The 19,907-nt window shown below is 39.6% G+C and overlaps 1 protein-coding gene across 3 annotated transcripts in view; it reads left to right on the top strand.

Moving 5' to 3' along the window:
- The window catches only part of LOC101550043 (cytochrome P450 2C19-like), a 35,967-nt gene extending 20,011 nt beyond the window's left edge, over window positions 1-15,956 (top strand). For all 3 annotated transcript variants that reach the window (XM_055119030.1, XM_055119029.1, XM_055119028.1), the window contains 2 exons: window positions 14,116-14,257; window positions 15,775-15,956. In XM_055119030.1, coding sequence (XP_054975005.1) covers window positions 14,116-14,257; window positions 15,775-15,956 — 324 coding nt within the window. The remainder of the gene's footprint in view (window positions 1-14,115; window positions 14,258-15,774) is intronic.
- Window positions 15,957-19,907: the final 3,951 nt, after the last annotated feature.

Genomic DNA, 19,907 nt, shown 5'->3' with positions numbered 1-19,907 from the left:
CAAGATTCAACCCGGGTGGCCACACTCTTGTGTGGCCGTGTTGCTGCAGATCAACCAGAATCCGGAGGAACTACTTTTGGTTCCAGAAACTGCTTGCAGCCATGTCTCTAGACTGTGAACTAAGCCATAGCCCCATGCTGGCCGAGGACAGGAAATATCTCTTTTTCTCGTCTGGCAGTGTGGTGTCAGCCATAATATGAGGACTATTTATTAAGCAGGCATGAACTTGGTGGTGCGGTGAAGGAGAGGAAAAATATTCTATGTACTTGACAGTGGAACTTTGTATGTCTCCAGTCTCAGCAATGGAAAACTAATTATCAAATGCTTCATTGGCAGTATGGCTGTCTTTCTTAGGGGAAAACTCCAACAATAGTGAGTTTTGTGTTGAATTATGGAAAGTAATCAAGGTAAAGAGAAAATGAAGTGAAATTTGTCAATTATGCAGGCGGGGATGGGGGTAGGGGGCGGATTTTGCGAGTTTGACTGGGGTCTTTGGTGGTGGAATATGGGCACAGGTGAAGGGACGGGTGTTTGAGTATTGTATAACTGAGACATAAGCCTGAGAACTTTGTAACTTTCCACATGGCAATTCAATAAAATAAATTAAAAAAAAAGAAAATTAAAAAAAATATTCAACTGTTTGGGTATATATACATCTATCAACACCTATAGATCTATACATCTATACATCAAGACGTATACACCTATCAACACCTTAAATATTTCAGTGTATATAGCACTGCACTGCACTGTCATCTCATTGTTCATCTATTTGCTCGAGCAGGCACCAGTAACGTCTCCATTGTGAGACTTATTGTTACTGTTTTTGGCATACCAAATACTCCATGGCTAGCTTGCCAGGCTCTGCCATGCAGTCAGGATACTCTCGGTAACTTGCCTGGCTGTCCGAGAGAGATGGACGAAACAACGTGGCTCGGCCACGTGCATGGCAAACACCCTACCTGCTGTGCTATTGCTCCAGTCCTCAGTCCTATGCTATCCCCCCAGTCCTCAGTGTATATATTTAATAATAATTTATTTTTGTCTCAAACAGTATGATAGCATTCATACTCAAGTCATCATAAATACATTAATATTTCATTTTTTCTTTCAATAAGTTTTCAAAGAATAACATATAATTTGGCTATCTTTCCCTTTAGCACTGTGCTAACAGTGGTGCTCAAGGGTTGCTCTTGGCTCTGGGCTCAGGAATTACAACTGGCAGTGGTCAGAGGACTATATGTGATGCTGGGGATTGAACTGTGGCTGGTTGCATGCAAGGCAAATGTCCTACCCACTGTATTATCACTCTGGCCCTTTAATTGAATTTTTTGCCCCACAGTGTTTGCTGTTGTTCTTCAAGAGTGTTTTAGAAATTTCGAACTGAAATATACAGAGGCACTAGTACCATTCGTCCCCTTCCTCCTCTCCCTTTGGAATCTCATAGCAGAGCTTTGCAGATTCCCTTGATACCCGCAGGTGTGCCTTAGGGCTTGCTGGGCAAGCACTTTTTAAACCACTGGAGCCATCTTAAAGACCCTCTTCTTCAGGACTCACAAACCCATGGTACTGTTACTGTCTTGGCACTTCCATGTGACGGGCCTAGAGTCTAAAATCCCAGTCTCCTGCTTTCTAGGCACGTGCTTTAGACCACTAGGCCATCTTCCAGTCTTTGTGTCTTGGTTGCTAGAGGAAATTATTGATGGCTTAAATTAAGTAGTTTCCCACCCCCCTTTTCCAAATTGGTGTTTACATTGCCTTCAAATTTACAAAACCATTAAATGCTTACTGTAAAACAGTGGGTAGGTGCTTGCCTTGCAAACCCCCTCCCACCTTCACTCCCAAGTGCTGCCAGGACCTGGATTAAGCCCTGAGCATTGCTGGGTGTGACCCAAAAACAAAAATTAAGCTTTTTGGGGGAGGGAGGATGGAATAGTGTAGCTCTCAGTAGCTACACCCCTTATGAGATGGGTATTGAGTAAATATTCTTTCCCATTCTGTGGACTCTCTCTGTATTCTTTTTTCTTTTTGGGTCACACCTGGCGATGCACTGGGGTTATTCCTGGCTTTGCACTCAGGAATCACTCCTGGCAGTGCTCAGGGGACCATATTGGATGCTGGGAATTGAACCCGGGTCGGCCACGTGCAAGGCAAACGCCCTACCCGCTGTGCTATCACTCCAGCCCCTCTCTCTATATTTTGATCACTATTTCTTTCAAAGTGCAGAAGCTTCTTTAGTTCAGTGTAGTTCCATTTGTTTATGTTTATTTCCACTTGCTTCATCAGTGCTGTTTCATCCACAAAGTTGCTTTTAACTTCAATGTCGTAGAGGGTTCTACCTACATTTTCCTCTCTGTATCTTATGGATTATGACTGATATTGAGGTCTTTTATCCACTTTGATCTGACTTTTGTATCTGGCACTAGACAGAGGTCAGAGTTCATTTGGTTTTGGTTTTGGTTTGGTTTTTACGTTTTTCTAATATGAAACTTGGAATGACATTTTAGTAAGTTATAAATAAGATATTGACCAATAATTTCCCAAAACGTTTAGCCTAATGGATAAAAACTGCTTGAATCAATGATCCCATATGAATTATTGCATATGATGATTTATCTAATTTTATTTTTTCTGTGCATCTAGCTAGAGTTAATCTTTGAGGAAATTTAAACCATATTTATTTTAACATTTTTGAGGTAACATTGGTTTATAAACATGTAAATGTTTACACACTCATAAGGTACACAGTTTGCTACTAGCATAGTGACAGTACACTCCACCACAATACAGTGGTTACTTTAGCCCACTCTCCTCCACAAGGCAATTTAATTTCTTTGGTAAATCCTAGACATTTTTTAAAATTTATTTATTTTTATGTAGAAAAAAAGCCACAACTGTTGACATAATTCATTCTACAGCCAATATTTATTAGATAACAATGCGCCAATATTAAAATTGATAAGTATAAAAATTTATTTTTGTGAAAATTGTTAAATCTCATCACTGTCTCAGGATTTACTAAGCTCTTTGTCACTATTTGAGCCTTCTGTATTATTGTTTTGTTTGTTGAGTTTGGCTGGTTTCTATGTTACTTTAGCATCCAATTGGGTGACTTCCTGCTGGAATTTCAGCGTCTTGAGAATTTAGAAGGTGTTGTGCGGTCACATACCAGAGAATTCAAGATCTTTCGTCTGAGCCAATAAGTTGACAAGATGGTGGATGGGGCACATGATTGTGGCTGCCTGGGCTTCCTGAAATATAGGCCTGGGAGGAGGCTATCTAAACCCACTCTGAGAAGGCCCCATATTTCTCAGCTTTGACACCAGGGTGCCTGAAATATTTTGCAGTTTGCAGAGAATATTAGTGAAGTGGTGGAGTTAACTCTTGGTGTGACTCCAGTGGTGGGGTGTGGGTACAGCTGTTGGGGCTTCAGCAGGGTACTCTGCATGCCTGCTTCCCAAGGGTACTCCAGAATGTCCATACATTTTAGCTGTTTGGCTTTCATTGTTGGATATCAACCCTAAGTGCTTTAGGCTTTATCAGTGAATTGCCCCTTTCCTCCTCCCAGAGAAGCTTACAGTGCCCTTGCTAAAGTCCTTAATTTAGCCAAGGTCTATCTTCAACCTCCCTTTGGGTTGGATATTAACCCTAAGTTCTTTAGGCTAAATCAGTGCATTGTCTCCTTTCCTCCTCCTAGAGGAATTTATATTACCTTTCCTAGCATCCCTAACTTAGTTAAAGTTTATCTGTAATCATTCCCTTGTATTTTACCTCACATTGTCACAGTCCCCATGTTAATCTCCATTGCTTGTAAAACAAAACTTTCTGGTAATTCTGAACTTGCACTGATACTGCTTTGTATTTGAAGTACTGTATATTTGTACTTGCTTTTCTGTTTCCCCTATAGCCTTTTTATATGTTACCATAGTGCAGTGTTCTTTGGTTAAACACAGAAAGACCATTACTGCTATGCTCCTAATATTTGGGAGTTGATTGACTGAATTATATCTGCCCCTGGGCATAATTACTTGATCATAACTACTTGACTCAGGCTTCAGTTTCTGTAGTTCCTGACACCCCAAAGGGGAGGTCCCGCCGTGGGACTGGGATGGACCCAGGGCGAGTGGCAAAACTACCCGGCAGCGAAATGGGACATTCTAGAAAGCATAAATGCATGGTTTTCATGCAAACTGTTACAACTTTAGAGACAGGACCCCCCTGGGGAAGGACTAGCTGAACTGACCTGAGTACTTAGTCTGGGATTTACGGTAAAAGCCTTGCTTGCACTCAGAGACCAGAAAACCAATTGTTTAAACCTTGTTTGCTCTCAGCCCAGAGAACTAAGTGTTGGGATCTTTGTCTGTTACTGTGTTTATCCAAACAACTGCTAGTATCGATAACTTAATACAATTAGAGGGAAACATAAAAGCAGTACAGTTGTCCCTGGGAGATAGTGTGTCTCCTTGAGTTGATCTCCCTAAAAGAATTTCCTCTGCCAAATATTTATCTATGTAAATGACCATCACACCGGTGCTTACCACAATCCCCCTTCAGATGTTCTATAAGTATGCTAGCAACTGCATTAAGCAGGCCATTTTCACCATCTGACTATGGTCCCCAGCCTCCCCATCTCCCCTTCTCTCTGTGTCTCTGTTGGGAGACCCTGGGGAGGTGGGGAGGCAGGGAGGTGGCTCAGGGCTACTGAACGCACACATGTGTCTAGCAGCAGCAGCAGCCACCCGGGGATCATCATCTTTTCTTTTTTGTGAATACACATTTCATCTCCTTGAAGATTTAGTCATGAATTAGTAGGACAGGATTTGTGGGTAAGTCAATATGGCAGGTAGTTGTGGGATGTAGACATGTATACCTAGGGAATATTTTCATTCTAAATAGTCTATTCCCTTACCTTCATACTTTACCACATGTGAAGGAGGTCACCCAGTATTTGTCTTTCACTTTCTGACTGATTTCACTTAGCATGACATCCTCCAGTTCAGGTTAGACTAAGAAGCAAGAATTCATCTTCTCTCATGACTGAGTAGTTTTCCACTGTGTTCCACACCTTGGTTCACTCATCTGTCATTGAGCACTTAAGCTGTTTCCAGATCTTGGCTATTGTAAGTCATGCTTCCATGAACATAGGGTGTGCATTTATCTTTTCAAATAGTGTTTTTGTGTTCTTGGAATAGATACTTGAAGTACAATTTATGTGTCATATGGTGCTTTATTTTTAATATTTTTGAGGTCCTCATACCATTTTCCTTAGTAGTTAAACCAATTTATGTTCCTACCAACACTGAATGAAGGTTTATGTTTCACCATTTCCCTGCTTGCTCTCATTGTTTCTGGTCATTTTGATATATGTTACTCTCACTACGTGAGATGCTATCTCATTGACAGTTTTATTTAATAATCACTGATAATAATCATTTTTCCCATGTGCCTGAAGGACATCTTTATCTCTTCACTGTCTACCTCTTCTTCCTATTTCTGATGGGCTCATCTGTTAGTTTTATTGCAGTTTTGTGTACTCCTTAAATATCTTCAATATTTGCCCTGTATCATATTATAATATGTGAATTATTTACCTATTCAGTATGATGTCTTTTGTTTGAGTGAGTTTATTTCATAGTGAAGAATCTTTATAGTTTCGTGTATTTTAATTTGTTCATTGTGCCATGTGTCAAACCCAGGGCCTCTCACATCTTTGCCCGATAACCCAAATATTTTTTACAATAGTACAGAATATTATTGTTTTCTACTTGCATTACTGCTACAACATGTCCACTATCAAAGTGTCTGGATCCCTTCCCATTATTCCCTGTTTTCCCTCTCACCAGCACACTAAGGTCATGGTTCTCTTGATCATAACTTGTAGTTGTTTCCATGTGGGATTTTATAATCACTTGAATATTCTTTAGATTCTAAAATAAAAGGAGTCACTTGATCCTTATATTTTTTATTCTGATTCATATACCTCAGAATGACTTAGTCTAATTTCATCCAGTGAATTATGAAATTTGATCTCATTTTTTTTTTTTTGCTTTTTGAGTCACACCCAGCGATGCTCAGGGGTTACTCCTGGCTTTGCACTCCGGAATTGCTCCTGGCAGTGCTTGGGGGACCATATGGGATGCCTGATATCGAATCCGGGTCGGCCGCGTGCAAGGCTAACGCCCTACCTGCTGTGCTATCGCTCCAGCCCCTGATCTCATTTCATAGCTGAGTAGGATTACATTTTGTATACACCACAAGTTTTTTTATCATTTAATTATTGTTGGGCTTTTGGATTGTTTCTAGATCTTGGTTGTTGTGAATAATGCTGTGATAAGCATAAAGGTATGTGTGAGTTTTTTTTAATTTATTGAATATTTGTAAGACCTTTACAAAGCTGTTCACGATTTGATTTCATTCATACAATGAAACAACACCCATTCTTCAAAGAGTGTACATTTCCCACTACCAATGACCCCCCTTCCATCCCACCATCCTTCAACATTTCTCCCACCTGCATCACTCTCTTTTTGTGCATTATGATTTGCAAGACAGGCACTAAAATGAGGTCATCATGTTTGTTCAGGGCATTTAGTAATTATATTTGGAGGGTAATACTGGAGTAGCTTTTTCAACTGGGTGGCAGTTTGGGGGTGTGGATGTGACTGCTGAGGCATTCAAAGTACTGGGAGGTGGGGAAAGTAGTTCACCTTGACCCCCCTGAAGGCCTGTAGATACAATCACAAAACCTACTTACTCAAATTTTCACCAGATTGTATCTTGGTGAGGTCCATCCCAAGATGGTGGAGTCTGGCAAGGGACATGCAATGTTTTGGATTGTGCAAGGAAGCAGCTCAGGGTGAGGGAGGGGTTTTTGCTTGGGTGGACACCAGGCTAACCCGTGCTCCTCCTATTTGTCCTGTTCATCCTTGCACATGCCTGAGATTAACTAACTTTTGTTTTCATTCGAGATTTATTTATGGGTCTCAGAAGCAAGGCCGATAGAAGAGCTTACATGAAGGCACTGGACTTGGTTTGTGGGGGTGATTGCCTGAACTTCTAGGAGTATAGGGAAGTGAGAGGAGGTAGCCCATCCCAACCCCAAGAGAGCCTGGGGATTTCATTCACAAAATCTGCATACTCAAATTTTCAATAGGTCATCCTCCGTCACTCTCGGAAAGCCCGGCAAGCTACCGAGAGTATCTCGCCCGCATGGCAGAGCCTGGCAAGCTACCCATGGCATAATAATTATGCCAAAAATAGTAACAACAAGTTTAAGGATGCAGACGTTACTGGTGCTCGCTCGAGCAAATCAATGACCAAAGGAATGACAGTGACAGTAGTATCTCATTAAGGTCTGTCCCAAAATGGTGAAGTCTGGTGGGGGCATGGTGGTGATTTTGGATTGTGGGAGCAAGAATCTGCCAAGGGCTTTGCTTGAATGGGCCCCAGATTGACCTGTGCCCTCTGATTTACCCTGGTCTATTTAGCCTTGCACAGGCCTGAGATTAAATGCAGTTTTTGATCTCTTCCAAGATTTTTTTATGGAACTCTGAAGCAAAGCCAAAAAAATAATCTTGTAGAGCTGAGCTGGAGGTGATTTGTGGGCATGGCTCTCTCATACCTAACGTTTGGCCATTTAATTTCTCAGAGAAACTTGGTTCTGAGTTGTTGGAGTTTGGCCAGAGGCAGAGAAGCAAGTTGGGGTTATCAGGAAGCTTAAAGCTTAAGACAGACATCAGGCTGCTGATTCATTTTGCCTCCCACCCCTCTCAGGTACAGGTTGAGCTGCTGGTGGCACCAAACCCTCAACGTGTCTTTTTGATTAATGTTATCATGTTGTTGTGGTAGTGGCCAATGATAAAACTGCAGGGTCAAAGGAGAACTCTATTCCTAATTTTTTTCTGTTTATTTATTTTTTAATAAGCAAGTCACCATGAGGGTACAGTTACAAATTTACCCATCTTTGTGCTTGTGTTTCCCTCATAAAATGTTTGAGAACCTTTCCCTCCACCAGTGTCCATTCTCAACCACCAATGAACCCAGTATCCCTCCCACCCTCCAATCCCATCCCCCCCCACCCCGCCTCTGTGGCGGGGTGTTCCATTTTGTTCTTTCTCCTTTTGGGTGTTGTGGTTTGCGATAGGGGTATTGAGTGGCCATCATGTTCAGTCTCTAGTCTACTTTTAGCATGCTTCTCTCTTGTTGTGCCATGTCCCTAACCACATTTTACTTGATGTTCCCTTATCTATATGGGCTGCCTTTCCCACAGCATGTGAGGCCAGCTTCCAACACATGGAGCTAACCTCCTTATATTATATACTGCTATTCTTTGGTGTTAGTCTCCTACTCTGTTATTTTATATTCCACAGATGAGTGCAATCTTTCTATGTCTGTCTCTCTCTTTCTGACTCATTTCACTTAGCAGGATACTTTCCATGTTGATCCACATATATTCAAAGATCATGACTTCATCTTTTCTTACAGCTGCATAGCATTCCATTGTATAGATGTACCAAAGTTTCTTTAACCACTCATCTGTTCTAGGTCACTTAGGTTTTTTTGAGATTCTGGCTATTGTAAACAGTACTGTGATGAACATATAAGTGCAGATGTCATTTCGACTATAACTTTTTGTTTCTCTGGGATATATTCCCAGAAGTGGTATTGCTGGATCAAATGTAAGCTCAATTTCTAATTTTTTGAGAAACGTCCATATTGTTTTCCAAAAAAGGCTAAACCAGTGGGCAATCCCACCAGCAGTGTAGAAGTGTCCCTTTCTCCCCACATCCTCACCAACAGCAGTTGCTTTTGTTCTTTTGGATATGTGCCATTCTCTGTGGTGTGAGGTGGTATCTCATAGTTGTTTTCATCTGCATCTCCTTGATGATTAGAGATGCAGAGCATTTTTTCATTTGTCTTTTGGCCATTCATATCTTTTCCTTATAAAAGTTTCTGTTAATTTCTTTGGCCCATTTTCTGATGGGGTTGGGTGTTTTCTTCTTGTAGAGTTCAGCCAGTGCTTTATATAGCCTTGATATCAACCCCTTATCGGATGGGTATTGGGTGAATATACTTTCCCATTCTCTAGATTGCTTTTATATTTTGGTCACTGTATCTCACCACTGCTGTTCGATATAGTACTGGAATTACTTGCAATAGCTGTTAGGCAAGAAAAAGATATTAAGGGCATCCCGGTACGAAAAGAAAAAATCAAACTCTCACTGATTGCAGACTATATGATACTAGATCTAGAGAAGCCTAAAACTTCTACTAAGAAACTCTTAGAAACAATAGATTTGTACAGTGAAGTTGCAGGCTATAGAATCAATACCCAAAAATTCATGGCCTTCCTATTTTCAAACAATGAGACAGAGAAAAGGGACATGAAAAAAGCAATCCCATTCGCAATTGTGCCCCATAAAGTCTAATACCTTGGAATCAGCTTAACTAAAGAAGTAAAGGCCCTCTACAAAGAAAACTACAAAATGCTACTCCATGAAATAAAAGAGGACATGAGGAAATGGAAACATATCCCCTGCTCATGGACAGGGAGAATAAATATTGTCAAAATGGCAATACTCTCCAAAGCATTATACAGATTGAACATGATCCCTATAAAAATACCCATGAAATTCTTTAAAGAAATGGATCAAGCATTCCTGAAATTCATATGGAACAACAAACGCCCACGGATAGCTAAAACACTTCTTGGGGAAAAGATGATGGGAGGCATCACCCTCCCCAAACTTAAACTTTACTAGAAAGCGGTAACAAGTAAAACAGAATGGTACTAGAACAAAGGCAGAGACGCAGATCAATGGAACAGGGTGGAATATCCCTACATGCAACATCAAATGTATGATCATCTAATCTTTGATAAGGGAGCAAGAAATGTGAAGTTGAACAAGGGAAGTCTCTTTAACAAATGGTGCTGGCATAACTGGACAACTACATGCAAAAGAATGGGCTTAGGTCTCGAACTGACACCAGGCACAAAAATCAGATCAAAATGGATTAAAGATCTCAACATCAGACCACAATCCATAAGGTACATTGAAGACAAGGTCGGCAAAACCCTCCATGATATTGAGGCTACAGGTATCTTCAAAGATGACACGCAACTGACCAACCAAGTGGAAACAGAGGTAAACTAATGGGACTATATCTATTCCTAAATTTTTCACACTAATACAAACCATTTTCCAAAGAAGCTAAAGCAAGCAACAGTCTAAACAGCAACAGATAAGGTTTCTGCCAACATATCGGCCAACACTTATTCTTTCCTGACCTTTTTATATAAAGCATTCTTGCTGGTGTAAAATCATATCGTTACCATTTTAATTTGAGTTTCTCTGATAAATTGTGATGATACAACATTTTTTCAGTGTGTTGGCTGTCTTTACACATCTTTGAGAAATTGTTCATTCACTCTCCCCATTTTGATACTATTTTTGTTATTTTGTGTTGTTGAGTTTTTAGGATGATAACATAGATATAGATATGTAGATATGATAGGGCTTTCTGTCTTATATGTGATGTTCATAGAATTTCTACCAATTAGTTGGGGGTCCTTTTATTTTAGACCTCATATCTTCCACAGTAAAGGAGCATATTAATTCATATAGTCCCATTTGATGGTTTCTGCTTTGTTTTCTTTGCCAGTGGGGTCATATCTTTAAAACATCCTCTGAGGTCAAGATCTTGGAGCTCTGTTTATGTTTTCCTCAGTATATTTTACGAATAAGTATTTGATTAATGTCAGTAACCAGTTTTGAGTCAACTGTTATGCACAGTGTGATGAAGGGGCTTCGGGTTTTTTTTTTTCCCATTTGCTTATATTTGGATAACCAGATTTTCCAACACCATTTGTTAAATGGCTATTTTTGTTCCACTTCATAAACCTAGTGTCTTTATTATAAATTCACTGCCCATACATCTGAATTTAATCTCTGGACCTAAAACTATAGTCTGCTGATCTAGACTCTTTGTTTCATTACCATGCAGTTTTAATGACTATAACTTTGTAGTAAAGATTAAAGTCTGAGAATGAAATGTTTCCCAAATACGTTTTTTAGGATTATATTGGCTATTTTGTGAGTATTAAGGATTCATATAATTTTATTATATGATATAAAATTAAAGATATACATAAAATTCCATAGAGAATTTTATGCCCGGAGTCGGAGGTTTTTTGTTCACTTAACCACTTCTTCAACGCTCTTGAATGCATTCCACGCTGCTATCTTTCTCCTGCATATTTCTGGCACCAAGTCGTTCCTCATGTTGATTTCTCGACCCAGGTACACATAGCTGCTGCAGTTGGAGATATTCGTTTCATTGAGAGCAAATGCAGCTTCAGGGACCAGTTCGTTTTTCATGAACATTGTCTTGTTGAGATTCAGCTGCAATCCAACATTTCCACACTCGTGGCCGAAGTCGGCCAGCATTTGTGCCAATAGGTTAATGTTTGGTGTTACGAGTACGATATCATCAGCAAAGAGGAGGTGGTGTAATTGCTGACCATCTATCTTCACTCCCATTCCTTCCCATACCAGTTGTGGCATGATGTTCTCGAGGGTGGCACTGAAGAGTTTCAGTGAAATGGTATCACCCTGCCGCTTCCCTCTCTTTACATCAATGATCACCTCCTTATAGAATGGTGAGATCCTGGTGGTGAATCCACAATACAGCTCATGGAGGATTTTGATATACTGAGTTTGAACGCCCTGTTTTGCCAGGGCTTCGATGACCACCTCAGTCTCAACAGAATCGAAGACCTTCTTTAAGTCGATGACCGTTAGATAGAGCTGCATCTTGAACTCTCGCAAAACTTCAGAGAGTTTGGTCATTGTGTGGCTATGGTCTATCATGCTGAGTCCCCTTCGGAACCCGGCTTGCTTTCATGGTTGTCCTTTATCTAAATTCTGCCTATTCTATTCAGGATGACACGAGTGAACAACTTGTAGACGACAGACAGCAGGCAGATTGGGCGAGAGTTGCCGATATCGTGGATGTCTCCCTTTTTGTACAACAGAATGGTCCTACTGGTTTTCCACTGAGATGGAACCTTGCATACAGACAGGAAGCGTGTGAAGGGTTGGGCCAGTGTACTGATGAGTACTGGCGGCAGATTCTTCAGGTTTCGGGTCTGACCTTGTTTGGACCAGGTGCTGTTCACGTCTTTACCAGAGAAATGGCATGTCGGATTTCAGAAGGGATAATGTTGGGAATGACATATCCGTCCTGCGGAATTTGGTATGTGGGCAGGTGGCACATCCATTTGATTCCACCGTTCTTCCTGCACTAACATATGCCTCAGAGACCTGAGCCCTACGCAAACAGGATGAGAATGCTATTAGGGTATCCCAAAGAGGAATGGAAAGAGCTATTCTGGGAATATAATTTCTCATTCAAGTGAGAGAAGGAATCCGGAGTTCTGACCTCCATGGGTGGTCAAAAATTATGGATGCTGTCTCAGTTGCCAAGGCATCAAAAATCAGGTGGGCCGGTCATGTGATGCGATTCACAGAGGAGCGCTGGACTAGGGCTGTTACCAACTGGATTCCACGGGACATCAGAAGACCTCGTGGCTGCCCACTAACTAGATGGTCAGATTTCTTCATCAAATCCCTGAATGAACGATTTGAGGCTCTTTCTGTTCCTGGAGCAAGCAGATATCATTGGGCTGCACTAGCACACGTCAAGGACAAATGGAAACATTACTGGCGCCCGCTCGATCACATAGAAGATCAAAGGGACTACAAGTGATACAAGTGATTTTTATGATTGTGGTGTTGCATCTATAAAATACAGTGTGTAAAATAGTCATTTTTACAATGTTGATACTACTTTGAAAATATCATACATGATGATAAGGTAAGACAGTATTTATTCCAGAGAAGCAAGTTTGTCTTAACATACATAATTATGTAATTCACAGCAAGCATATTTTAACATACATAACGTGATTCGTAGCATAATTGAGGACAAGAACCGCAGGATCATATTTTTAGATGCAGAAGAAACATTTAACAAAATCCAATCATCCTTGTAGAGACTCTCAACAGAATAGGGGTAGAAGGAACTAATCTCTATACTGAAAGAGCCTTATAAACTCATGGATATCATTATCCTGAGAATGAAAATTGAAAAGATTTCCTCTTAGTTTAGGCACAAGACAAGTTTCATATGAGAAATTCTTGACACAGCAATTAAACAAGAAAATAAAACAAAGTCAGATTAATAGAGAAGTTATATGATCACTCTGTAAAGAGGACACCATATTGTAGAAAGAGAACCCAAAGATTCCCCTAAAAATATCCTAGAACCAATAAACCATAAAGTAACAGGCCACAAAATCAAATGCAATCAGAAGTATTGCATTCTAATGTGTTAATAAAGACATGGAAAAGCAAGAAAAAAGAGAGATAATAATTTTATTATCATCTCAAAAATAGCTAAATATCTATTAATTCATTGTACAAAGGAAGAGAAACACTTAGTGAAAGTTATAAATTCCTTCTAAAATAAATAAATGATGGCACAAGAAAGTGAAAAGATAGTCTAGTTCACTGGTCAGAAGAATCACCATTGTTAAAGTGCCCATCACTTGATTTTTAGTTAAGAAAAGCAAACTATGTGGCAATGCTAAATACTAGTACTTGTTACTATGCTACTTAATTAGACAAAGGGAGTATTTTTATTAGATCACATATTTATTTATAAAAGTCTTATATACAGATAATACTAAACTCAAGCTTCATACGTATTTCCATTTTATTTTGATCAACATTAGAAATTAGTGAAAATAGAAATAAGATAATCCATCTGTTAGTGTAAGATATCAGAGTCCAAATAAGCAGGATGGATTCCGAGGTCTGGTATCCTAGATCCCATGTATTCAGTATTAAATACTATTGAAGCCCTCGTTATTAACATTACCACCACTAGTTTTATACTTATCGTTCTGTATTTTTCATTTTATCTGACTCAAGATACACTGACATTTCTTGGAAACAGACTTTGAAAAACAAATCTAAATGATTAGATTGAATTATTTTGACTATTTCTTCCAGCTTCACAACTTCTTCCTAACTCAGTTTATATTTATTTCAGGGCACAACGATATTAACATCACTGACTTCAGTCCTCCATGATGACAAAGAATTTCCCAACCCAAATGTGTTTGACCCTGGTCACTTTCTGGATAAGAATGGCAAGTTTAAGAAAAGTGACCATTTCATGGCTTTCTCAGCAGGTAACAAATACTGAATTCCTTTGTATTTAGAGGACAAGGAACATTTTGGGAATTAGTAAAAACTCATGTAGTACCCATTATTTTTATCCAGATTTAGTCATTGTGAGATTACAAAAGTATTCATGATAGGCGGGGGATTGGAGCAATAGTACAATGATAGCGTTTTCCTTGAAAATGACCAACTCTGATTCTATTCTCAGCATCCTACATAGTCATGTCCCCTGAGCACTCCTAGGGATGATTCCTGAGTGCAGAGCCAGGAGTAACTCCCAAGTATTGCCAGGTGTGTCTCCAAAGGAAACAAACAAAAATTTATTCATGATTGGTTTTCAGGCATGAAATGTTTCAACATGGATTCCTTCACCAGTGTCCACTTCCCTTTCTCATTTTTCCCAACCCTGAACCTCATTTACCTCCCATCCACCAGTCTGCTTCTATGAGAGGTGCTTTTAAAATAATTTCTATGTAAGTTTTTACACTGTGATTTACAGTACTACTGCTGATAGAGTTTCATACATACACTTTACCACCTTTTGGCAACATCTCCTTCCCCTGCTTGAACACTCCCCTCCACCCTAGATATTTTGCCCCTCCCTGTCCTATCCCCTAGCATTCTCAAGTGGCATGTTTCCTACTGAAGCCCAGTTCTCATGTCCTTTGTTTCCACTGTCTTTAGGCATATGTTGTCCCACCAATATGGTTCTTTATAACCTGCATATGAGACAGATTGTTGTGTGTGTGTCTCTCTCTTTCTGACTAACTTCACTTAACATGATACTCTTCAGGTTTCTCCATGTAGCAGCAGCAAATTTTCTTTATTTTTAATTATAGCTGAGTAATATTTCGTGTGTATACATATGATAGTTTCTTTATCTGGTAATCTATTCTTGGACACTTGAGTGCTCACACATGGGTTGATAGAATTTCTGCCTCTTAGTAATAACATCAATCTTAGTATCCATGCAATTTCCTTTTTATGATAATAATTATTGATCGAGATCACTGGAACGTTGGGTATTTCTTTCAGCTTTTTAAAAGTTAGAAACACAATTTGATCTAGGTATTAAGAATATGAATAAAGGGCATACCAAATATAACAGTGTAGTAAAATATCTGAACTTCTTGGTTTATTGAATTTTCCTAAAGGAAGTAATAAAAGAAATGCAAGGTTATGAAGAATGGAAACAAAGTAATGGAATAAAGAGTAGGAACAGAAATTGCTACTAATGCATGTGCATTTCTAGAGAAACACTGATCAAAGTTTTAAAGGTCAAAATAGCAATTATAGGATTATTTAATGAAGTACTTGGTATAATATTGATGCTCAGTAAATATTTACTTAAAGAGAAATATGTTTTTAGGTAATGGATATCATATGTGTCTACCTTTTGTCCATCTGTCTATTCAAAACTTCTGTCTTTTATGCAAGCATTCATCACACAGGTATTGCATATTCTCCTTCTAACTGAGAAAAACTGTTTAAGATTTTTTTTGCATTCTGTATTTGTTATTTTCAGGAAAAAGAACATGTCCTGGCGAGAGTCTGGCTCGTATGCAGCTGTTTTTGTTTCTCACCACCATTTTACAGAATTTTACCTTGAAATCTGAAGTTGACCCAGAGGACATTGACACTACCCCAATTTCCAGTGGGCTTGCTCGTGTACCCCCTAACTACAAACTCTGTTTCATTCCTCTGTGAAAAATAGAGACCATTTGGGTTTTACTGTGATATTATCTATAATCTTGCCCACCTTAGGCTGGGTCTACCTCCTTTCATTTTTATCCATTTCCTGAAATTGCACTGTTTACCTATTCCATCTTCATCAAAAAGCCAGGAAAAACCAATGTACATTAAAAGAGAATTTCCAGGGTTGGAGTGATAGCACAGTGGGTGAGGTATTTGCCTTGCTAGGCAAATGCACCCAGGTTCTATTCCCAGAATCCCATGTGGTCCCCTGAGCACCACTAGGAGTAATTCCTGAGGAATTCCTGAGTGCAGAGCCAGGAGTAACCCCTATGCATCGCCGGATCTGACCCAAAATGCACAATAAAATAAGATAAATTAAAAATATAAAAGAGAATTTCCTTAATCTCAGTGGACATCAGTTTCTTCAATAATCTATAACTTTTATACTTGCCACTATATATAATAATATTTACTTAATATTGAGTAAATCTAGATAGACAATATGCGAAATAAAGATGATTAATATATACCAAATTATTTATATACATGTCCCCTTGTATTTTTCTAAGTAAGAATTATAATTTGATGAGCCAAGTAGTAGATTTTATTCCTTTTTCCATAATTCAGATAAGAAAAGAAGAATGAAAATGAGAAGCTAAAGAGATAAGAATCAGGTAGGACATTTTCCTTGCATGTTGGACCCAGTTTTGACCCTAGACACCCCATATAGTCCTGAAAATACCATCAGCACTCATCCCCGAAGTGTAATCCCCCAGGAGTTAGTCCCGAGCACTGTTAGGGTATCCCACCTTCCAAAAATGAAAATAATGCAAGGTAGATATTTTGATCGTCATAATCATTCACACAGGAAGAAGAAAAAGAAAGAAAATAAAACAGTTTGACTTAGTATTATTGAGAGATATTGATACCAATTTTGAAATTGTGGGAAAGCTGTTCAAAGCAGCTTTATTCTATAAGGAGATATTAAAATAAGTGATGGTGAGGCGTTTTAACCACATAAGCCAGGAAAACTACTGAGAAAAATAAGAGCAGAAATCAATGAAATTACAAGCATATGATCAATATGGAAAAACAATGAAAGCAAACTCATTAAAATAGTTAATCATGGTGATAAAACCGGACTATTCTGACAAAAGAGAGAAGGCACAAATGTGTAATACCAAATTTAATGAGGTACCATCACTTGATTTCACTGAAATAAAAAAGATTTTAAAAACTAGTCTCCATGTTTATCCATTTATAAGCAAATTTCGTGAGATGAGTCAGAAAGAGTGGGACAGACTTAGAGGGACTGCACTCATTTGTGGAGTGTAGGGTAGCATCACGTAAGGCTGACACCCAAGGATGGTAGATACAAGGGCCAGGGGGGTTGCCCTATAGCTGGAAGACTGCTTCATTAGCAGAAGGGAGAAGGCAGATGGAATAGAGAAGGAATCACTAAGAAAATTATGGCTGGAGGAATCCGTCGGGATGGGAGATGTGTGTCGAAAGTAGATAATGAACCAAACATGATGACCTCTCAGTGTCTGTGTTGCAAGTCATAATGCCCAAAAGTAGAGAGAGAGAGTATGGCAATATTGTCTGCCGTAGAGGCAGGGGGAGGGTGGGAAAGGTGGGGTATACCTGGGATATTGATGGTGGGGAATGTGCACTGGTGGAGGGTTGGGTGTTTGATTGTTGTGAGATTGTAACCCAAAGGAAGCTTGTAACTATCTCATGATGATTCAATAAAATTAAAAAAAAAATTTTTTAAAGTAGTATGAGTGTTACATGATCAAAAAGCATTTGTTCATGTAAATGAAATATCTGCTCATCACATGTTTAGTAAAGCAATAAAGTACAAGATCCATGAAACATTCAAAAAGGTAATAAGAAAATAATAACTATAAAAAATGTGTCCCCTTAACACAGCTTTAGCTACTTCACATGGGTTCTGGTAACTCATGTCTTCTTTCTCACTTGTTTCCAGGTATCTTCTGATTTCTTCCTTGATTTCCTTCCTCATCCACTTGTTGTTCAACATTGAGTTTGATTTCCAGGTGTTTGATTTGGTTCTCCATATCTGAGCGTGATTAACTTCTGTCTTCAGTGTATTATCGTCTGAAAAGATAGTTGATAAAATTTTAAACTGTCTGATTTTATTGAGGTATGTGTTGTGACCCAGCACATGGTCTATTTTGGTAATTGTTCAGTGTGCATTGAAAAAAAATGTGTGTTCTTTCTTTTGGGGATGCAGAGCCCTGTATAGATGTATTAGCCCTCTCTCTTCTACCAGTCTTAATTACTAGCTTTATAGAAATTTGAAACTGAACTGTAAATCTCTGTTATTTTTCAAGATTTTTATCTTGATTATTATGCTGGGTCCATTGAATTTCCACATGCATTTTATTTTTTAAAATTTATTTATTTTTAATTTATTTAATTGAATCACTATGTGGAAAGTTACAAAGTTCTCAGGCTTATGTCTCAGTTATACAATGCTCAAACACCCGTCCATTCACCAGTGCCCATATTCCACCACCAAAGAGAGAAAAAAAAAACCAGTATACATCCCACGCCCCACCCCCCCAACCACCCCTCAAGAATAACTGAAAAATTTCATTTCCTTTTCTATTTACCTTGATTATACTCCATATTTCAACACAATACTCACTATTGTTGGAGTTTCAACACAGAACTGATTATGCTTGTTGGAATTTATCTCCCAAGATACGGCCCTATTGACAGGGAAATATTTGATAATTAGTTTTCCACTGATGAGAATGAAGAGATATAAAGTCACGCAGCTGCAGTAGTGGCCACGCAGTTTTAGGATTTCTGTATTTTAGTAATTAAGTCCAGGGAGATTTAAGTTGAAAATTGAATCATTTCCCTTCCTGGGGCAGCATGGAGCCAAAGCTTAGTTCACAGTCTGGATACATGGCTGCAAGCACTCGCTGGAACCCCAAGTCATATAGCTGGCTCTGGATCCTGCTCGTTCAGCAGCAAAGTGCTGTGCAAAGGCATGGCCACCCGGGTCGAATCTCGGCAGAGCTCGAGCCAACACCGGCCCCGGCCCGAGACGGCCCAGGCATCCTGCTGTTTCAAGTTCAAAGCACATTCTTCTTTTTCCCCCGCGCCACCAAGTTCATAACTGCTTAAAAGTCCCATAAAATGGCGGACACCACACCTCTTCCTCCTGGAGGGAAGAAAAACAAAGGAAGAAGGATATTTCCTCCGTTAGCCAGAGTGGGGCAAAAGCTTAGTTCACAGTCCGGAAACATGGCTGCAAGCATCACTGGAACCCAAAGTCATATAGCTGGCTCTGGATCCTGCTCGTTCAGCAGCAAAGCAGCTGTGCAAAGACATGGTCACCCGGGTCAAATCTTGGCGAAGATCGAGCCGGCACCGGCCCCGGCCCCAGACTCCCTTCCACATGCACTTTAGAGTAAAGTTTTTAACATATTTTTAAGCAAGATAATTTTTATTAAATAAAACTTACTTTTAAAAATGTGAGAGAAGGGCACCTGCCCTCACCTGTGCCCTCTGCGCCTGCCTCATCATCGCCGGTCCCTTCAACAGGTCAGTGAATTGCCACATGCTCCCTTCCCGTCCAGCCCTGCGCTGCCCAAAGTCTCCTGCCAGGACCATCCCGGCAGTGAGCATACGTGTGTGTGGACTAAACATTAACAAGGGACTGGCTGGGGGTGTGGCCTCCACTGAATGGGGTGTGGCCTCATCAAAAGTGGGCGTGGCATTCTGTGGGGCCAGCGAACTTGAAGACGAGCAGCAGAAATTGTACAGGCAACAACACACAATGGGAAAAGACCTCAACATAGCTCTAAGGTGAATCAGAGACCTAGGAGATGACTCCAGGAGGAACAACATTAGAATCATCAGAGTACCGAAGGACAGGGAGCCAACCCCAGTGAAAAAAACAGTTAAAGAAATACTTGCTGAAAA

The sequence above is a fragment of the Sorex araneus genome, chromosome 11 (assembly GCF_027595985.1).
Source record: "Sorex araneus isolate mSorAra2 chromosome 11, mSorAra2.pri, whole genome shotgun sequence".
Lineage (NCBI taxonomy): Eukaryota > Metazoa > Chordata > Mammalia > Eulipotyphla > Soricidae > Sorex > Sorex araneus.
This window is presented reverse-complemented; position numbering and strand designations above follow the sequence as displayed.